This window comes from Hippoglossus stenolepis, chromosome 10, assembly GCF_022539355.2.
Source record: "Hippoglossus stenolepis isolate QCI-W04-F060 chromosome 10, HSTE1.2, whole genome shotgun sequence".
Classification (NCBI taxonomy): domain Eukaryota; kingdom Metazoa; phylum Chordata; class Actinopteri; order Pleuronectiformes; family Pleuronectidae; genus Hippoglossus; species Hippoglossus stenolepis.
Window position 1 is genome coordinate 23,138,066 of NC_061492.1, and position 19,145 is coordinate 23,157,210.

Below are 19,145 nucleotides of genomic sequence, written 5' to 3' on the forward strand. Positions count from 1 at the left end.
GGTCTGACAATTCTTTGATCTCACAGTCCTCCTACAGAACACTATATCACTGTATCAAAGTTTTATATAAATGGTGTAACCAACACAACAACTCAAGATCTAATGACAGTTCCCATCAAGTAGAAAAACACCTCTGCTCTGTCTGTCTGTGTGCGTCTTTTTGCAGGTATTGCGTTTTGCTGCAGCAGAAGGAGAAGTGGGATGAACAGGAGGGGCATGGTCAGAAAGAGAAGGAAGAACTTAACCAGGAGATCCAGAAGAATCGGCTACTGCAGCAAGAGAATCTGCAGCTAAAAACAGAAGTGGACAGGTACTGTATCATCGTCATAGTCACCATCAGCCTAGTGGAGAAGGTGCCTTTGCTGTTAGGACACCCAAGCTGTGGATTGACCTGCCTGAGGAGCTCACATGCAACAAATTGTTGTCTTTCTCTTAATCATGGCTTAAAACTCTCTGAAAATTACAGAAAAATGTATGATAAGGTTGCAGAGACTTCTTTTTACAAAACACTGCAGTATGTGATGACTTAAATTGCAACACTACTTCCCTAAACAACTCATCAATATACTCAAAACTCATGGAAAGTATTTGTTCAAATGCTTGCTGAATCACAGGTTCTTTAGTGCAGAGATTATTAGGAAAAATAGACAGTAATAACGTAATAATAAAGTATTTAGGATTCTATATACTGTAGGAATATGTCTTAACTTGCTAAATGTAAAATCAAATTAATGTCTCAGAAAATATTTACTACTTAATGGTAGTCGTGTGATTTTTCTTTCAGTTTTTATCTGTAAAATTAAAACTTTGGTGAATATTTCAACTTCAATGCATTAATTGTCAATGGCCTCTAATGTATTGACTTACAGAAATAGCTCTCAGATCGTGGAAACAAAAGACACTCAGTTCACTAGCCGAACGGATCGTCTAATGATGAAGCACAAGGTCTCCTTTGACATATGTCATGGTTTGAATCCAGTGCAACAACTTCTTCTTCTTTGTTTATCTTTAATCTCTCTGTTGTGTGTTGTGAACTGTGGTAACACACATGTTGACTGTTGTTGAGCAAAGCATTTTGTTCAGGCAGGTCACAAAGTCAAGTTCAGTCCACAAACCATGTTAATTAGCTGAGAGCAGCAGGTCTCATGAACTGAGCTCTCACACTGTGCGTTCTATTTAAGCTGCTCGAGCCTTCCTACCCTTTCTGCCTACAAATCATTTTCTTTGACTTTAGTGGTTCTGATTTAAATGTATATTCGTCAAACAATATCCTTGGGCACCACTATGATTATTATTATTATATAAAAGGTTGTAGAAAATTATGATTTACCATGACTGGCCAGGTTCAATGTGCAGTATTTTGTTTAGGACTGTGCGATCACCACTGTCATACAGTGATATTTTAAAAACCAACATGTAATCTGATCATTTCAGCTTTCAGGTTTCCAAAGAAGCCAAGACGTTATTATCTGTAGGTGTAAGCACTGAAATGGTCATATTCAGGTACAGTGTAGATGCAGTGTGGTTAAGGTGAGAGAAAGAACCTGGGAGCACAGTTAGCTAATGATTTTAAATATGCTCGAGTTGGTTTCTTCTTATATTGTTGCAGTGTTCTCTCCCCTAATTTTGACTTCCCCCCTGTAGATTGACAGAGAGCCAATCACAGCACTCAGAGAAGAGTGAAGGACTTCAGCAGAGAATGAACGAACTTAAGAGGTCATTAAGCTCTGCCCAGCTGGAAGAGAGTCAATGCAGGGCACAATACGATTCACTGATGGAACAACACCAGGGCCTGGATCTTACCATGACCAAACTAGACAACCACTGTGAGGTAAACAAGGCCTTTAATGTGGGGCCAAACAAATACATTTCTAAGATTTCTTGTAGCAGAGCAGCATTTGTCATAAAACCCTGACCTGACTCTTGGTTGGTTTGCACATGTATGTTGTAGCTGCCATCAAAGTCAGTAAAACAGTTTAAAGTTTAAGTAAGAAATTTTGTTCAAGGTAAAATCATTTAGGTTAATTAATAATAATCTTTGTTGGGCATTATAATTATTTATGTATATATATGATTTTGTTTCTGAGAATGTGGTGTTTTCATGGAGGAACAAATATTTGATAGCAGTTGCAGGGGGGATTGTTATTAGTGACGCACTGCACTCTGCTGTCGGCACAAGAGGCAGAACACCTACCAGCTGAAAGAGAGAATCTTATTACTCCCTTTGAGTTAACGAGGTATACAACGTTCTGTTTTGTATTTGTTAAATGTTTAATTTATTCTCTTGTGTTTAGCTGCTGAGTCGACTGAAAATGAACCTGGAAGAGGAGAACCACCACCTCCTGAGTCAGATCAACTTGCTTAGTCAGCAGAACCACACCCTGCTTGAGAGGAGCATGGAGAGCAAAGAACTCTATCACCAGGAGCAGAAACTATACATGTAAGTGCACACAATGCAACACTAACTGGAGTTAGTAGTGGCACATCAGATATAATAATAATAATAATAATAATAATAATAATAATAATAACTAGACATGCAAGCAAGTATGTTGCGGTCCCGAGCAGGGGAAGCGACGCGACTGCACTGAGGCGGCCGCACCCCGTCGCCCCCACGAAAAGGCATTCCCTCGAAACTCGATTGGAAGGATGTCAGACCGTGTCCCCATGTCCATCAGTTGGCGCTGGAGAACGCTCGCTGATCATGTCTCACGATTCATCTGAGGTTCTGAGTTGGCTGTAAAACATATATGTTATTCCAATGAAGTTTGAACAAGAGAGACTACTTGCAGTTTCCAGTAGGTGGCGCTGTTGGGCCATTCTGCCTCAGCTGCCAAATATTGCCCTTGTGTTCACATAGTGACTCTCATTGTGCATTTTGAAGCAGATTGGAGCATGACCAGTGACGTTACAGCCACTTCCTGTTTATTGGCGTTCCATCGAAATGCACGCCATTGCGGTTCGATGTAAAGGCTTGGGTGTCATAACATGGCGTCACCAGCATCTCAAGGTTTCCCTGACCAATTTTGAGGTGGATCACAGGAAAAAGCGAGATGTAGAATGGCAAAGTATAAAACATGGTATTTTCTGTCACAGCTAGGGGGCGCTATGAGTACTGAAGCATATTTGCATATAGAACTCTTCGGGGCGGGCTTCTTATCACACAAATACAGTTTGACAGTAATTGGAGCAAAAAAGTTATAGCTACTTGCGAGACATCGAGATTCGCCGCCATGCCACGGACACGCCCCCTTATAAAAACTCACAAGTTCGATTCTATGGCATGTTTTTGGCAGAGACTTAAAAGGAAGACACCATCTCAGACAGCCATATTTTTTCAGTTAACCTGCATTAAAGTATTATATTGTACATTACATTGAATAAGTATCAACCCGTCATTATCTCGAAATTCTGAATACATAGATATTGAAACTGTTAATGAATGGTTAAAACAGAACAATAATGTAAATTCAATTCATGTTTTTCTGTTTCTTCACTCTGGCTGTCTCTCTCTCTAATCAGTGACAAGTTGAATACTCTTCGTCGGCAAAAGGAGAAACTAGAAGAAAAGATCATGGACCAATACAAGTTCTACGACCCAACACCTAAAAAGTGATATTTACATCATTAACTGCACCTTATGTCTAGAATTTGTGCTGGGAAATAGGAGTACTATAGTGTATGTTGAACACTTGTACACACTTTACAGTTGGCATGGTACTGATCATAGATTGTACTTATACAGAAAGCCAAAAATGATTAACTCAAGCTGATGAATATCATATATATATATATATATATATATATATATATATAATAATATGAATTCCTGCATGTAGCAAACCTTTTACACTGCAGGACTTTAAAACACTTATACTGACAGGATTCAATGTTTTTATTTATTTATTTGAATGCAGTATTTTTCTTTATTTGAATTTTTTTTTTTACTGTCGCTTCATAAGACTTTTCACATTTAACAACTGTGGGATTTTATCTTTAAAGGAGTCTTCAACACATATGTTCACTTTATTTCTGTATGGACTGATGTGAAAGTACCACACATCCTTTGCATATAATGTGTTACAGTTGTTGAGTATGTAACTTATTTATGCTTTAATTGCAGCCATGACCACAATTATGCTTATTTAAATGCATATCTCTGGTTAAAAATAAATATATTAAAAACATGCTTATTTATGGTTACTACACAGCACAAATTGAAGTTCAATATACAGTATAACAGATTTAATTGGTGCTGTGTGTTTTCAGGAGGAGTCAGTGGTCTGGAGCCAAAGCTTTAGTCAACCTGATCAAACCCCGGAAGGACAGCAGCAGGGATAGAGGGGGCGACCGAGACAAGGAAGGGGCCAAGGAGAAAGACCGAGCAAAGAGTGCCCCAGACATCCCGCTACCTGCCCCACCCCACTCCTCCCCCCGGACGCGCCCCCCTCTTCCCCAGCGGGGGGGAAGTGACTCACAAGAGGTTGGCCACGCTCACAGTAACCTAAACAACCACACCAGCAGCCCCGGCCTTGGGTCCCAGAGTCCAGCGCCACTGACACCCATCAGAGGTAAGTGTGATGTACAAGCAATGTCAGAACAAACATATCCATCAAAAAAATATCACCCTCCTTCTCACCTGATGGGTCATTTTATTATAAGGTCTCTGACAATTTTAACAAAGACATGTTCACATTCAGAATAAATTTGTTTCATTTGTCATTGGAAGATAAACTATTGTCTGTGGTCTCCTCCCCATGCTCTATGGCTGATGAGAACGGTACAAGTACAGTCTTTTACTATGAAATACATGTACAGCATATATCAAACCCACTTTTGTCAGTAATTTTCCACAAAGCTGATGAAAAACAGGACTTTTGAGGTCCACTTCCTTGGTGTGCCTACACAGGGCGCTGTTGGCCCTCTCATGGCTGACTGGATAATTCTAGACCTCTGTTTCTCACAACTGTTACCATCCACTTTAATCTGTTCTTTACTGGGAGGTATCAGGTTGTAGTCTCTTCTGGCCTAACATCAGAACATTTTATATATTATATATATATTTCACATTTTCTGGTAAATTTGTTTCTTTTATTATGTTAACATGTAGTCCATTCCACAGTTTATTTTTCACTATTAGCTCTTATTTTCATTTTTAATAGGTGTGCTTCAGTATGTATTTACATGAAGCAATGTATTCAAAAACATTTTCATTACATTTAATTGCACTTTAATTCATTTTAATATCAATTTAGAATATTTTAGCGTCAATCCAAACATGGATGCCTTTATCTAGTGGGAACAAAAATAAGTGCAACGTTCAGCGCCAGTGTACCGTACCTTGGCTATGTGTATGTGAAGTGCTATGAAAAAAATATAACCACGAAATGGAAACAAAACAAAATAGAAGACTGTCAGCCTGACCTAGTTTGGGTTTTTCTTGGCTTGTCACAATGTATGGACTTTAGTGACTGCCACATTTTTAGCATGAGATGGTCAGTCACTGAGGACAGCAAGAGAGGGAAGGAATGCTCAAAGACTTTTAGAATAACTGAGCAATGTGACATGGCAACAAGAACTCCTCCCATACTGCTTATAGAAATTGTTGGTGTTGTTACCGTCACTATGTTTCATTGTTTTACTGTAAAAGTGGTATAGCTATCATCCAAGTGGTGTAGAGAGGTCGTAAGTACACATTGCTTTGTATTAAAGGATCACACGCACAAAAAATCGGAGAATCACCCGATCACACTGTAGTTACCTAATGCATACTTTTCATCTTTCTATCCTAATCATAAAATTGGGTTCTAGTGCATGGTTCTAATGTTTTATGTTTTTACTTCTATTACTTTTCTGTTTTATTGCTCTAATCTGAGGTGGAATTCTACTCATGGCTGAGCTCAAGTCACTCACTTCAACAATTTACTTTTTCTTTTTTCAAATCCTGATGGCACGTGAAAGCTGATAAGGTATATTGAAACATTAACAATAAAGCTTTCAAACTGCTCAACTATACCACAAAGCTACATACACTCAGTTGTCAGTTATGGTACATGAAGTTAAAAATAACAACCTATTTTACACCAAAATTAGCAGGTATAGGCAGGTTGTCTTAAACACGGGTAAACCCAAAATAACAGGCGAAGGACTCATTTCCCATAGTCAGTATCGAGTTTGCCTTTCTGTGCTTTTCTTTACCTGGTGCATCATGTTCAACGTCACAAACGCACCAAAAAGTGAGGCGCTCACTCACCTCGCTGTCTTGCCAAATTAGCGTGTTTACCAGGGTTACCCGTTTCCTTTAGTGCTAATCGGAGCTGATTAAACGCTCTTTCTACTGCAGAGTTAGTTGACCTGGGAGTGAATGCCAATTGTATCCTTTCCCATTGCAGACAAAAGCCAGATGTTAGTGGGTTTTTTGACCAGTGGAAACTGCATTATGCAGTCAATAGCCAACAAAAAAATGATTTCTTTAGTTGAAACCGTATTTATTAGACCTTGATTCTAGATTGAGTTGGCTGTTGTGTGCTGTTGAATTGAATTGTGTTAATCTGTTTTTGTCCTCCCTATTTATATCGTTGAGCTTAGGTCAAAAAAACGAAACGCCTCTCTGTTTGACGTAATACATTTTGACAGCAGCACAAACTACATTCTCCTAAAAGATCATCAATTTGAATAAACACTGAACTGATGATTATAATCTTTTTGACTGGAGAATTCCTTTCATGACCAATAACTAATCTGTTATTTCCTGTGCACTGATCTCTCCACCATTCACTGTGTTTTGTTTAAATTCAGAGTGAGTTGAGCTCAGTCCTAAGTCAAATGCATGATTTTACTTAGCAACAGAATTCTGTGTCCTTGTTTGGTTCTGATTGGTTCTCTTGCATGTCATCTGTGATTTTACATTCTGTCAATCAGATACTTCATGACAACTATTTGACTCACTGTCATTGTTTATCATTCTCTCTTCATTTCTCCATCTCTCTGTCCATTTCCTCTCCCTCTAAGCTCCTCCTGCCCAAAAACGCTTCCGTTTTCTCCGCAGTAAAAGTCAAGAAAAAATGCTCGCCCCCCCATCCTCCACCTCCCCTTCCTCCTCTCGTCTCTCCCTCTCTCTCAACAGACGACTGCGATTTTGGTCTTCCACTGACATCACAGCTGACGTCCTCACTAGCCAGTCAATCTCAGCCGACGGAGTATTCTAATATCTTCCTCCTCATCTTCATTTTCAAGCAACACATCCTCATCATCATCCTCCTCATCATCAATGTCACTGTCGCCCCCCACACCTACAGCTGTGACTTTCAGTATTTCACATTTAAAATGCACACGTAGAACATGCATCCTCTTCATAAACACTAATATATGCTACATATACATGCTAACATTGAACAGCACAAATGAACATGAAAAACACAAACAGGTGCATGTGTCCGCAGTGAGCTGGCCGGTATTACTAGTAAGTAGTGTGTAGAAGTGATTTATATATTTTTGTGTGTGCAGGCTCCTATTTCCAAGCACGCCAGGCTCGCCGCCATATATCTGCATGCTTCTTTGTTTGGGATTCATATCTTTACGTGTCTTTGTGCGTGCTGTCACCTCCCTTAACGTTTTTGATCGGACTCTGTCAGTGAGAATGAATGGTTGTAATAAGAGAATATGTCCTCAGTCTCCTGCTCTGTGAGTTGCTTGAAGATAGATGTGCCTGCTTCACGAAGCTTCGCTGCAGTTTTTCCTCATTAGCTTGGCAATGTTAGGTCACCACGGCAACCAGCGACTGCACACAAAGCTTTTACCTGCCTCAGAGTTCAACTCGTCCGTCTGTTGCTGTAACTCTCCTCTCGTCCTTCCTCTTTCTGAGGTATGACTTTGATTGGCACAAGAGGCTGGTATGCGTTTTTAAAAAATCAGGATTTTATCCTAATGTCAGAATTTCTAAAGCTGCTCAATGTATAATTTAAAAACAAGACTCGTATGACCAGGGACTTATGGTAACTAATTTCAGCGAATGGAAGCAATATTAAGTACTACTGTTACAGTATGTTTTGATTTGTCATTTATCACAGAGTTAAAACACAAACTATATCCAGGAATCATATTTATTTATTTTTTGCTTGTGGTTCAGTTCCTCTCGCTCTCATGTTTGTTCTGATCTTTTCAGGTGTGTCTCTTAACAATACTCATTGGTCCTTCTGAGCAGTTTATATTTTTTCATAATTAAAATTTCTGACAATAGATTCTCCCAGGTTTCCCAAAATGTTAAGAGCAAAACCCTTAAATGTCTTTTTACGAGAGAGCTACTTGTATATACAATAGAGAATTTAACTGAAAGCTTGTCTGGTGGTTGATAACCACTTTCATCCACTGCTTACACCCATACCACACACACACACACACACACACACACTACACTTCTCTTTAAAGCAGAGGTCTTCAACAGGGGGTCCGCGATCCCTAGGGGGTCCGCGGAGGTACTGCGGACAAATTTTTTTTCTCCACAAATTTGAATTTGAATCTGTGAATTATTTTAATAGCTCAGTGTTGTATGCAAGATGTATGTTTATAAATGGCAGTGGCACGGCCACCCTGTACCTTGCACATGTTTAAAATAAAAACATGAATATATGAACCTGTGTATTATTTGAATAGCTTAGTATTGAATGCACAATAGCAGGGTAGCTATGTTTATACATGGCACTAGGCCCAGTTTAATATATATATAGATATATAGATATATATCTATATATATAGTAGGGGGTCCCTGCTCCATCTCTCCATCAGTTTGGGGGTCCTTGGCCTGAAAAACGTTTGAAGACCCCTGCTCTACAGACACCAGTGTCACCTTTTCCTGATTTGTTGAAATTGAATTAAAAAAGTTGATTATTTGATCATGTATGAGTGAGATCTAGTTAGACAGTCTAACAAAACTAATTTATATACATAGAATCAGAGACACATGCTGAGTAATAACAGATGTCACAGTGTTGTGTCGCTTCCAGCGCGTCTGAATGGATTCTTAATGTTCTTCTTGGCATCCACACCCTGCCCCAGTGTTGTATACCTGCGCCCTCTCAGCACTGTGCTTCCTGTGGATTTATATCTGATGGTTACTCTGTGGACAGTGTGCCAGAGTCATTCTTCATCTCATTCTTATTGGTCTGCAGGTTTGACTGACAGGAGCCACAGAGTTTATCGTAGCAGTACACCAGGAGGCAGCAGTGAGAGTGTCAATGGAGAAGATGGACACGGACAAGGTAATTAATACATTAACAATTAATAACAATAATGTATATTAAATATGACACGGAGTACAGTTGAGTGAAAATTCAATTACATTTTCACAAATTTAAAATCATTGAACTATTTTACATTTTCGCAGCTTATAAAAACTTAACTGTACACCACCTGCTTTGATTGGCTGTATAAATCAGCAGTACTATGAAACCATGTGGCCCGCTCAGTAGATCAGACATTATTACCTCTATGCCTTTTTAAACTAAACGCTTTCCCATTTTAGAACAAAGGACAAGATGAAGAATATCCCTTTTACGTTCTACCGCACTAATTAATGCCTACTGTGAGATTGGATATTAGTGACCAGCAGATGTTAGGGACACATCTTCAGTTGTGTACTTTATCGTCATTATCGTTTCAGCCTTTTACTCACAAGACACCCTCTAATTCAGACCCACCACAGGTTGATCAGACCTAGGTGCATGTCCCTAGCATCTTGGGGCCCTGCTGGGATCTTTCCTTCTGATCTAGAGCCATTGGCTGCAGTGTTCTGCAGTGTGCGATGTTTCTTTTATGGTATTGTGCAGGGGGGGTTGTCCATGTATCCCCAGATCTTTAAGCAACCTGATGGTGGATGTTGCATGGAAACCCCTGCAGCCAAACTCCACAGGGCAAACTATTACTTTCAAACTACGTTGTTCTGCCTCAAATGCCATGTCTGCATACCGCAGCCTTTTCCTCTCATTTGCTTCATCATCCTTATCCTCCCAGTGAACTGTCAATTCTACAAAGTAGACAACGTATTGGACCAGAGTATCAGTTCAGGTCTTAGGGTGGTAGTGACAATATTTGATGGGACTGTAAGCCGCTGGCCCACATCCACCAACATCTCCCAGTCTCTGGCTTTCTCCAACTGACCTCTCCTGGTCAGTGGAGGAGGCCCTCACTGTCCCTGACTATAACATGGTTTAACAAATTCTGCCTGTTTTCCTTCTAGCAAAGTGACCTCTGTATTTTTCCCCTAGGTCAGACCTATAAAACTCTGAGCTCTACTCCGAGCTACCACTTGTCCTCACTGGGCCTAAGCAACAATTCCAGCTCCAGAATTGGACCAGGCCCTAGCCGCAGACCCAGAGGTAGCTCAGGATATTCATACATAAAACCATATGTGTATTTGTGAAGGTTTTTTTGAAGGTGTTTGGTTTGACATGTATTTTCAGGTCTGTTACTTAATGAAGACTCTTGCCACAATACATCTGACTCTGTGTTTGGTCACCATGGCAACATTGGAGGTCGCCCAGGATCGGCAGACTTCAGCCACAACACCTCCAGCTCCAACTCACCTGTGAATTGCAGAGGTACAAAGCAATGTTCAGCTGATTACTGTATGAATACTTGATTTGATTTAGAATTTTTCTAAATTTATTTCTGAATATTTGCCTTGAGTTAAAAGGGCTAAACTTAAAACGCACACATAACAGAAACACAAAAAATTTACCAAAAACACTGCAAACCTGTTTTAAATCAGATATAAGTAGCTGTAGTGAACTTAATTTGATATCTCACTTTCACATTCAGTACTTAGTCTCCACAGACATACTGAAACCTACTTGGAACCCAAACTATGATTTTGACAGACAGAGCAACAAAAGAGTTCTGCAGTCTGTTCTGTCAGTCTGTAAACAGGTGGATGTTTCCAAATTTACACATGTAACCTTAAATAAATAATGACATTTTATTGCTATATGTTATAGTAAAACTCTTCTGTAATCAGTTAATGCCCAGATTCAGTTGCTAATAATACTTATATTTTGTGTCTGTTTTAGACTCACTGGATTGTCCGGGGCGCTCAGCCAGCCTCTCAAGTGACGATGTCATGGGTCTCAGCCGATCACAGCAGACTCTGTCGCGTAGCTCCACCCTCCCATACGACCACGCGCCCCAGAGGGCCCAACCTCAGCGTGGAGGTGGAGTTAGAACCAAGACAAGGTCATCATCACCTGGAAGTGAGATGGTGTCGCTGGAAGAGTTTTTACAAGAAAGCAACTTGAAGTCACCTCCTATGGTAAGGTGTGTGTGTGTGTGTGTGTGTTGTGTGTGTGTTGTGTGTGTGTGTGTGTGTGTGTGTGTGTGTGTGTGTGTGTGTGTGTGTGTGTGTGTGTGTGTGTGTGTGTGTGTGTGTGTGTGTGTGTGTGTGTCTTCATCTAAGTTACAACAAACAAAAGAAGTACGTGAACCTCGTACGTGCATTGATGAATGGATGACCGCCAGAGTGGTCTGTCAGTCTGAATCTAGGCGAGAAGATTCTGGGGGAACAGATTGTGTGATGACTTGAGGGTCATATACCGCGGTTGATTGTGTGTGTTTTTATGAAAAAGAGAAGTAGAACTTCTAATTTTGTTGTATGCATAGCTTACAGTGACAATAAAGGCATTCTAATATTGATTCTGACAGTTGTTTAGAGGAGCCCATGACTGTTGAGTCTTATCACAAGGTTTGAAAAGTCAGAGAATTGATCAAACTGTAGTCGTCACCAGCTGACAATTCCCAGTGAAAGTTCTTGACCCACTTCACAAAATCTATCAAGGGAATTACAGCCTAATGAGTTAATGAGGTTTGCATTATTTCATGAGTGAAAGGATGCCCAACCTTTTTTCACTGCTACTTGCTACAATTACTATTTTACCTGTTCATTAACATTTGAAGTAGATGATGCTCAGCCAGCCAAAGCCAACTGGATCTATTGGAAATCATCAGGTTGGACAAAATGTATGAATAATTTATTGTTAAATTTATTGATATCACCCAAACAATAGGCAGTGGAGATTTAAATAGTTTGTTGAAAACAATCTACCTCCAGCCTGTATATAAGTGCTTGTTGAAACAAGATGCCCACATGTATAATCAGGGAAAACAGGCAAGCTATGAACATGGTAACACAAACTAAGTGCTTTGGCTCACATTAACAGTCTTGGGTCAGATTCTGACTTTAACAGAACTCCTGTCATGTTCAGACTTTTGGAGTCGGGTTAAGTCGCGTTAATATGGGACGTGAGCGACTGTCTAATTTGAGCTTTTGTCATTCAAACCTTGTCTCGGACTTTGGTCGTTAGCTATTCATTACATTACATTTCATTTAGCTGACGCTTTTATCCAAAGCGATTTACAATAAGTGCATTCAACCATGAGGGTACAAACCCAGAACAACAAGAATAGAGAAAGTACAATTTCTTCAAAAAAGCAAAACTACAAAGTGCTATAAGTAAGTGCCATTTTAAGTGCTACTAAATTATTATTCAGGGGTAATATGTAGCTGTGGTTAGCCTTGCAGGCTCAGCCCCCACAGAAGAACTCACCTCTTCATATTTTACTCTACCGTTAGGTTATATGCCATCAGTTCATCACGTTATCTCATCACTTGTGGAAAGTGGTACCTGTAAGTGGTATCATGCATCGATTGTCAGTTGTGGCATATACTGGTACAGCAGTGACATACCATTAGTCACTTTAAAATATCTGCATCACTCAAGTAATCCGTAGGAGCTACAGCCTAAAAAGAAAAAAAAAATCTGACCAACTATCCTAACTTATTTTTCCAAATTCTCTCTCTCTCTCGCTCTAGGTCTCTACAGGAAGCAAGGAGGACTTGATGACTGACTATTTCACCAGAAGTCCTGCCCCCTCAGCTCCCACTATCAGAGATCAGGTGACTCCCACCAGCTATGTCTCGCCCACTGTACAAACATCCAACCAGAGGCCAGGCCAGAGCGTGAAGCCTTCACCTCGCCAACCAGTGGGCCAGTCTCCATCCTCATGCCCGCCCCTCGGCCAGAGAACCAGCCAATCATTGAGCCGTGCCTTCAGCTTGGCCTCAGCTGATTTGCTGCGTTCTAGTGGACCAGACAGTTTCCGCGGAAATGAGGCCTCTCCTGGCCAATCAGATGTGGTAGTTCGACGGCAAGGAGGAGGAGTAAATGGGAGAGAACGGCCACTCTCTGCCCGTCTGGCTGGTCCAACCAATCAAATTGGAGATGGCAGCTTTCTAAACCAACCCATTCACCACTCATCCTCTCTGAATCTGCAGACGGAGAGATGCACAGAGCGAGAAAGAGAGAGGGGGAGGACTCCTGCATCCCAGAACGGCCCGTCCTCGTCCTCTTCCTACCATCACCATGGCGAGGTCGCCATGGTCACTCCCACCAGGGCTGTGCCAGCAAAACCGCCTAATGAGGCCTTTGAGCAAGGGGAGGTGTTAAGAGAGGGACAGTCAGATGACTCCTCCCACTTAAAGAAAGAAAGTGAGAGCCCTGTTGAACGCCCAAAAAGCACACCAGCATCCCCTGACCCCAACAACGACCCCCAAACAGTGTGGTACGAGTACGGTTGTGTCTAAAACCTGGAACCAGATACTCTTAACTTCAGTCTGCATGAGCTAAATGTTGGAGCTGTGTGGACTGAGTCAAAACCCTCAGGCACATGTAATCAGTCTTTGGACTAAATTCTTTGTCTTGTGGATAAATCTTAGAACTTTGAAGCCTGTGGTCAAACGTTGTTCCAATACAGCAACAGGCACAGGAAGTCTATGGGCAGGACTTTGTCACATTTAAAAACATCTCAGCATGAAGGATTAAAGTTTGTATTTTCTGGTACAAACTTGTAGATGAACAACCAAAACCTGTCGGTTTTAATATCATTATCATAATCTCAAAGTGACTCTCTCGGCGGCAGATGCAATATATAGGGATTAAGAGATGAACATCACACTAAAGTCTCTGACAATGCTTGAATTCATGAAGCTTTGCCTGTTTGTTATCAGCATGTTGAGCTTGATCCAGCAAACCGCCTCTGTCCATATGATGGGCTTTTCTCTGGGGCAACAAAGCTGCCAAAGGAGCTGTTTTTTAAATGGTGTTTCCATTCTTGACTGTATTTGAGGTGAATTGTGGATGTTTTGACCAGATTATGATCCAGATGTAAAAAATGTTTAAAGCGTTCCAATTTTAATATCTATTGAAATGGAGATGCAAGCTGCAGTGTCTGAAGTCTGAGAATCCATAACACTTACAGCCCAGTTGTGGACCACAACACTAGGGGCAATGGGCTTTGTCTATGAGCTGGAACTCTGACTGCCCACTGGCTGGCCCTGCAAATGTTTACCTGGCTGCCAGCAGTTCTGCAGAATTGTAGGCAATGAATTAGCCTTCACCAAGAGTGACTGAACTAAAGTTAAGATGACCAGAAGCACGAGAGCAACTGAATGTATCAGATTTACCCTCCCTTTTTCTCGCCTCTTCCTCTTCTCTGTTATGTAGAAAAAACACTGGAAAGAGGAATTACAGAAACCGGGGGGATCTTGCAAAGAGAGAGGATTCAAGTGGAATGGAAAAGGGGTAAAGACAGAGAGAAAGTAGGTTAGAATAAATAGAGGGATGCTGTGATGGACACAGATGAATTGACAGATATAGAGATGGATAGAGTGATGGGAGGATGAACAGATAAACAAGACAGAGATGGAGGGGCCCCACCCATTTAAATTATAGTCTTTCTCCCTCCATCTTTAGATTCTGTCCCAGCATGCAACACTGTGACACTTTACTGGAAATGTTGCTCTGTCCAAGCCAACACTAGATTCAAAAACACACACACACGCACACACACACACACACACATGTACAGTATATGTAATGATGCAGACACAGACATTGTCCTTCAGGGGGTTGGTTGTGGCTTTTCTAACCATTGAACTGGATTTAATTTACACTCGCGTGCACACACATGCATGGACACACACACACTCTGCTGAGTAAACCACAGTGTACTGCTGCATGCTAAGTAAGCCCACAGTTTTAGGCGCTGCACAACAGACAGTGAGTGCGATGGAGTCTGAGCCTGGACCCACTGTGATCTGGATATTTAGAGTTGTGCCTATAATTAATTTACTGTGGCAATAGTTTTTATGAGAAATAAATGAATACACAGTGTCTAGCAGATCGTTCTGTCTGTAAGTGCACATAGAATAGAATAGAATAGAAAGCTTTATTGTCATTGTACAGGGTACAATGAGATTAACACACTTAACTTTAGCACATATGCTATGCTGTTAGCAAGCATAGCTACTGAGTAAGCATTTTCTGAAATGGACAAAATCTTCAATAACAGTTTGTGTTTTATATTTTTGTTATTTCCCAAGCAAAAACTACACATGGCATTTGCTTCCATCTTCTATCTGTGTTCGCCCGCACCAGCATTAGGTGATCATTGTGTGTGTGACTATAGTCCGAGTTTACCTGCTGCCAGCTGTGTAAGCAAACACTGACACAACATGAGCCATTTATTTGAGGCTCAAGTGAAACACTGAGATCAGATGTAGTTTGTGTGCTTTAGCTCAGACATTCCAGATTCCCCAACATTTGCAACACTGATAAAGGTGTTTTCTAAACATTAAATTTAGCAGATAATTAAAACTCAACATCCATAATGTACTATTTATCTCACAATTACTAGCAGATCATATAATAAAGAAAAGAAAAGTAAAAAAAACAGTTTTTAGACAGAATGACCAGATGGAAATAATACTGTGTAACCATTTTAACATTACAACAAAATAGTCCTTACAGCGGATTTTGAACACTTACTATGTCTAATATAACCTTTGACATTAAAGGGACAGCACGTCACTGAATAGCTGACAGATATATAATGGTTCACACTTTATTTATTGTCATATGGCACAAACCTTACATGTACATTTTAAATGTTATTAAGTCAGCCCAGCTAATACTCTTAGACTTCTCTCGACCACACCTGTTTATCACATTTAAACATCATGTTTGTCTCTTAGCGGCACAGTCTCACAAATTATTAAGTTCTCACAAAAACACCTTGATATGAAGTCACCTTTTCTTAGATTTATCACTTTTATTCTTGACCGAAGGTCAAACATGAGTCACAAGTCTCCTGCAGACACAGGTGATTTTGTTTTCAGTGTTGTCAGCGCTGGTTATTTACACATATGTGTTGTATTCTGTGGTGAACAGAGAGAAGAGGAAGATGATGGAAAGGAGGTGGGAGAAATTAATTTGTGTTCCTTGGGGAAAAAAATTGAAAAAATGAATCTCACAATAGTGACACTGATCCACTGACGTTATGTCTGTACTGCTTTAAATACACATCTATCCTTCCTGCATTAGAAATGACTGACAACAAGCGGAGTGAGGAGGAGGAAGATGTAACACTGGAGTTGTGAGAATGAAGTCTATCACTAAACCTTCTGCTCACATTCTGAACAAAAATCACATGACAATATGCAACGAGCTAAATTATTTTACCTGTAACATTTGTACATGATGTCAGATTTTATAAACAAGTCAAATGTCAGAAGACCTGGGATACATTTTGTAAAATCTTCTGGAACTTAGCTTTGAAAATGTTTGTTGATACCAAAACAAATTCCTGTAAACTGGTTAAACCCTGTGATTCCAGTAAAGCTTTGATAGATGTAGATTTGTTTTAATACTTTAGAAGTTTACATAGTAGTGACATGATGTGAAACACTGTAGGATGATCCTGTTGATAGTTTATCTGTTTACCTGTTTTCAGTTGGTGTGTGTTGTCTTTGTTCTGTCTGTACTCTTCATCACTATTTCTTAAAGATGTGTGTGTGTGTCAGTTTCAGTTTTCCAATGTCGAAATGGGAAAAACAATTATTCACAGAAGCAATTTTCATGTTATTGTAACACACCATCTCACACACACTTTATGCAAGTGTGTTTCATAATGTTACTGTTATTGGCTTTCTGGAAGGTGTACGTGTCTGGCCTGTTTATGTTTTTGTGTATGTGTCATTCTGCTTTGCTGACTACCTGTTTGTTGACCAGTCCACCTGCATTACTGTTCTAAAACTGTGGCATCCTCCTTCTATGACACCTCTGTGATCCCTCGCTCTTGGTTTATGTGTCTTCGCACCATTGTGCACACTTAACTGAAATAAAAGAAGAGCTGCTAGGCAGCGTCACGTGAGGGAAGTGAAAGCAGAAGGTGAAGTGGAACTGACGTCACAGACTTCTCCTGCTCTAACTGGAATAACTGCTACTGTAACTGAGGAGGCTGATGTTATTCAACTCAAAAGCGTTTTCTAATAAAGATCTCTAATATTGAACTGATGCTCTTGTGGCAGTGTCTGTTTCTTGAGTGACTTTTTTCGTTTAGGGCAGGTGCTCCTCACATGTGCTGCTTAGTGCCAGTAAGATCTGTGTGTATATTGGCACACATGTATATGTAAATACAGAGCAGTACTCAACATGAATGCATGTTTAATTGGCATTATAAGTACATTTTATTTAGTTCTTGTTAAGGTTGCTCTGGTTCTCTGTGTTTGTGTCTAATAAGTTTTGAGTGTGGGGTGGCTGTGGCTGTGGCTGAGGGGGTAGAGTGGTCGTCCTCCAACCAGAAGGTCATCGATTCCATCCTCAGCCTCCCCATTTGCATGCCGAAGTGTCCTTGGGCAAGATACTGAACCCCTAAATGGCCCCTCAAAGATGTTGAATGCACTTATTGTAAGTCGCTTTGGATAGAAGTGTCCACCAAATGGCATGTTATGTAATCAGTGTGTTTTGGTAAACATTTACTTGTACAGTCCAATCAGAATGTTGTCAGACCTTCCAGTCATAGATTTCAGTTTAATTCGATAAATTTACGATTATCCATTGATATGCACTCAGTAACCCATAATGACAAGGTGAAAATGTGTTTTGAATTTGTTTTCAGATGTGTTGAAATACAAAACCTCTGATATTCAGAATCTTTGCTCTTATTTTAAATTGTGTTCATGTGTGTCCTGTTGGGATTCATTACCTCTGCCAAGGAGGTTATGTTTGCATCCCTTTCCATTAGTTTGTTGGTTGGTTTGTATGTTTGTTTTTAAGCAAGATTACACAAAATCAACAGAACATATTTCCACAGAACTTGGAAACATGGAAGCATGTGGTGAATGAATGATTCATGGATCCTGATTTTAAAAAATCAGGAGCATTTAGGGAACAGATGTTGTGACATAGGGGACATCCTCTAACCAGAGAGTTGGCAGTTCGATCCCAGTCTTCATCATTCCACATGAGTGGCACTATACAATTACAGACCATTTACCAGAGCATTTTCATACACCTAGATGCTTTCCTCAGTCACCTCATAAGGTAAGCGTAGCCTTCAGCCAGGATCAGATAACATCAGGTGGTACCCGAGTGTTTTTACCCTTAACCATGACAATCTCCAATTGGGTCGGCAGTGGTGGCCACATGCCCATCTGCTCCAGGCTTCCAGCTTTCCTCCTCTGTTTTGCGCCATATCCAGCAGGAGGCTCGTTAAGCCCCCTCCCTCATCCTGCAAACAGCACGTTTCTTGCTCCTCTCTTCCAGGCCCAGAGGTGACAACTGCCGCCACACTGATTTGGTCAGAAACCCTCTGCAGGCTACTTCCACAGGGGACAGCCATGCCTGATTGATTTGTTGATATTTCAAGGCCTTCCTCTTGCGGGCTTCCTCACAGCTCTTATACTATGGTGCCATCAGCTCAATAAGAACAATTTTGCAGTCTTTGGCCGACACATGAACAATGTCTGGGTTGTGTGGACCACCTCTAGGAACTCTAGCTTCTTTCCCACATCAACCCTCATATGTGAAATTTGGTGCAGCTTGATTGAATTTAAGGGAACTGTTGGGCCTTGGCTCTACTGAGTGCAATTCTAGATGTTCTTAAGATATGTCAATTTCTTGACTGGGATCCACCTGAGGAAAAATCATTTGAGTGGACATGATTTAAAAAGGTTGATCATCCCAGCTGATGGAGTTTGCCAGGATCTGTCAGGAAAAGCCCAGGTGTGTAAAAGTGCAGCCAAACTTCCTTCTGTAACG

The 19,145-nt window shown here is 40.6% G+C and overlaps 3 protein-coding genes across 7 annotated transcripts in view; 2 read left to right on the plus strand and 1 right to left on the minus strand.

Annotated features, from left to right (window-relative positions):
• Nucleotides 1-17,399, plus strand: part of ccdc88c (coiled-coil domain containing 88C) — a 49,365-nt gene extending 31,966 nt beyond the window's left edge. The window contains exons 22-31 of one of the 4 annotated variants that reach the window (XM_035167290.2): nucleotides 167-310; nucleotides 1,645-1,831; nucleotides 2,295-2,440; nucleotides 3,523-3,612; nucleotides 4,270-4,571; nucleotides 9,168-9,257; nucleotides 10,263-10,373; nucleotides 10,458-10,595; nucleotides 11,064-11,302; nucleotides 12,860-17,399. In XM_035167290.2, the coding sequence (XP_035023181.2) occupies nucleotides 167-310; nucleotides 1,645-1,831; nucleotides 2,295-2,440; nucleotides 3,523-3,612; nucleotides 4,270-4,571; nucleotides 9,168-9,257; nucleotides 10,263-10,373; nucleotides 10,458-10,595; nucleotides 11,064-11,302; nucleotides 12,860-13,630 (2,218 nt within the window). In that variant the 3' untranslated portion in view covers nucleotides 13,631-17,399. Of the gene's footprint in view, nucleotides 1-166; nucleotides 311-1,644; nucleotides 1,832-2,294; nucleotides 2,441-3,522; nucleotides 3,613-4,269; nucleotides 4,572-7,011; nucleotides 8,480-9,167; nucleotides 9,260-10,262; nucleotides 10,374-10,457; nucleotides 10,596-11,063; nucleotides 11,303-12,859 lie in introns of those variants that run through there. The other 3 variants (XR_004697629.2, XR_004697628.2, XM_035167291.2) reach the window with 3 other exon arrangements.
• The window catches only part of LOC118116015 (histone H1), a 311,666-nt gene that overhangs the window by 104,156 nt on the left and 188,365 nt on the right, over nucleotides 1-19,145 (plus strand). The window lies entirely within an intron of this gene.
• Nucleotides 1-19,145, minus strand: part of LOC118116027 (histone H1-like) — a 444,527-nt gene that overhangs the window by 86,312 nt on the left and 339,070 nt on the right. The gene's annotated exons all lie outside the window — the stretch shown is intronic.